The following is an 807-nucleotide window of genomic DNA, read 5'->3' as shown; positions in this document are numbered from 1 at the left end:
TTGTGGCTGTTACCGAATTTTTTTTGCTGCTTGTGGATGCGCCGGGCTGCAGCTGCGCGGGGCTCAGGCGGAGGCAGCAGCTCCGGGCGCCCGACGCCCCGTGTCCTTGTCCCCGGTCCCCAGCCACCAAATGCCACCGCGCTGGCGGTGCAAGCCCCCCTCGACTCCCCGGTATGAAGTTACCAAGGGGGAATTCTTTCATTTGGCACGATTACAGCCTTCCTATTCTCTTTCTCTCCTCTTCCGGTCCCTTGCGTTGGAAGAAAGCGAAGTTCAATTGGGATCCCGAAACAGTCGGCATGATCCACGGCTCTTTTTTCTGGGGGTACATCATCACCCAGATCCCCGGAGGGTATATCTCGTCCCGGCTGGCAGCAAACAGGTAACGGCGGCCCAAAACAGCCCCGGGGTCCTGTGCAAGGCAGCGGGGGAGCGGGGGGTGGTGGCGGGAAGGGCCGCAGCCCCGGGCCCCCCGCAGCCGGGGCTCCCCTGCAGCAAACCTGCCCCCGGTACAAAGGCAGTGGCGTTAAATCAGAAAGAAACACTTGCATGACATCTGGAAACGCGGGTGTGATGGTGCACTGATCACCCCTCTTCAGACTACCTGCTGGTTTTGCGGGGGTTATCTCGTGTTGGTTTCTTACTCCTTTAAAAAGTCATTTTAGGAGGTTGTGCCAATGATATTCCAACCCCTATTCGAAGGCAAATTGATTATTTCATCAAAGCTTGGGATTTATTTTATTTTTCCACGATGGAACGAAAGAATTAAATGGTTTTTGTTTTAATGAAAAAGAAAAAAAACATCAG

At 54.4% G+C, this 807-nt stretch overlaps 1 protein-coding gene across 1 annotated transcript in view; it reads left to right on the top strand.

The window, feature by feature from the left end:
* SLC17A6 (solute carrier family 17 (vesicular glutamate transporter), member 6) overlaps positions 1-807 on the top strand; it is a 32,962-nt gene that overhangs the window by 4,066 nt on the left and 28,089 nt on the right. Inside the window, exon 3 of the mRNA XM_009995857.1 lies at positions 264-382. Coding sequence (XP_009994159.1) covers positions 264-382 — 119 coding nt within the window. The remainder of the gene's footprint in view (positions 1-263; positions 383-807) is intronic.

This window comes from Chaetura pelagica, unplaced genomic scaffold (genome assembly GCF_000747805.2).
Source record: "Chaetura pelagica isolate M959 unplaced genomic scaffold, ChaPel_1.0 scaffold164, whole genome shotgun sequence".
In the NCBI taxonomy this organism is placed as follows: domain Eukaryota; kingdom Metazoa; phylum Chordata; class Aves; order Apodiformes; family Apodidae; genus Chaetura; species Chaetura pelagica.
The sequence above is the reverse complement of the archived record's forward strand: the minus strand, read 5'-3'. Positions and strand labels throughout refer to the sequence as shown.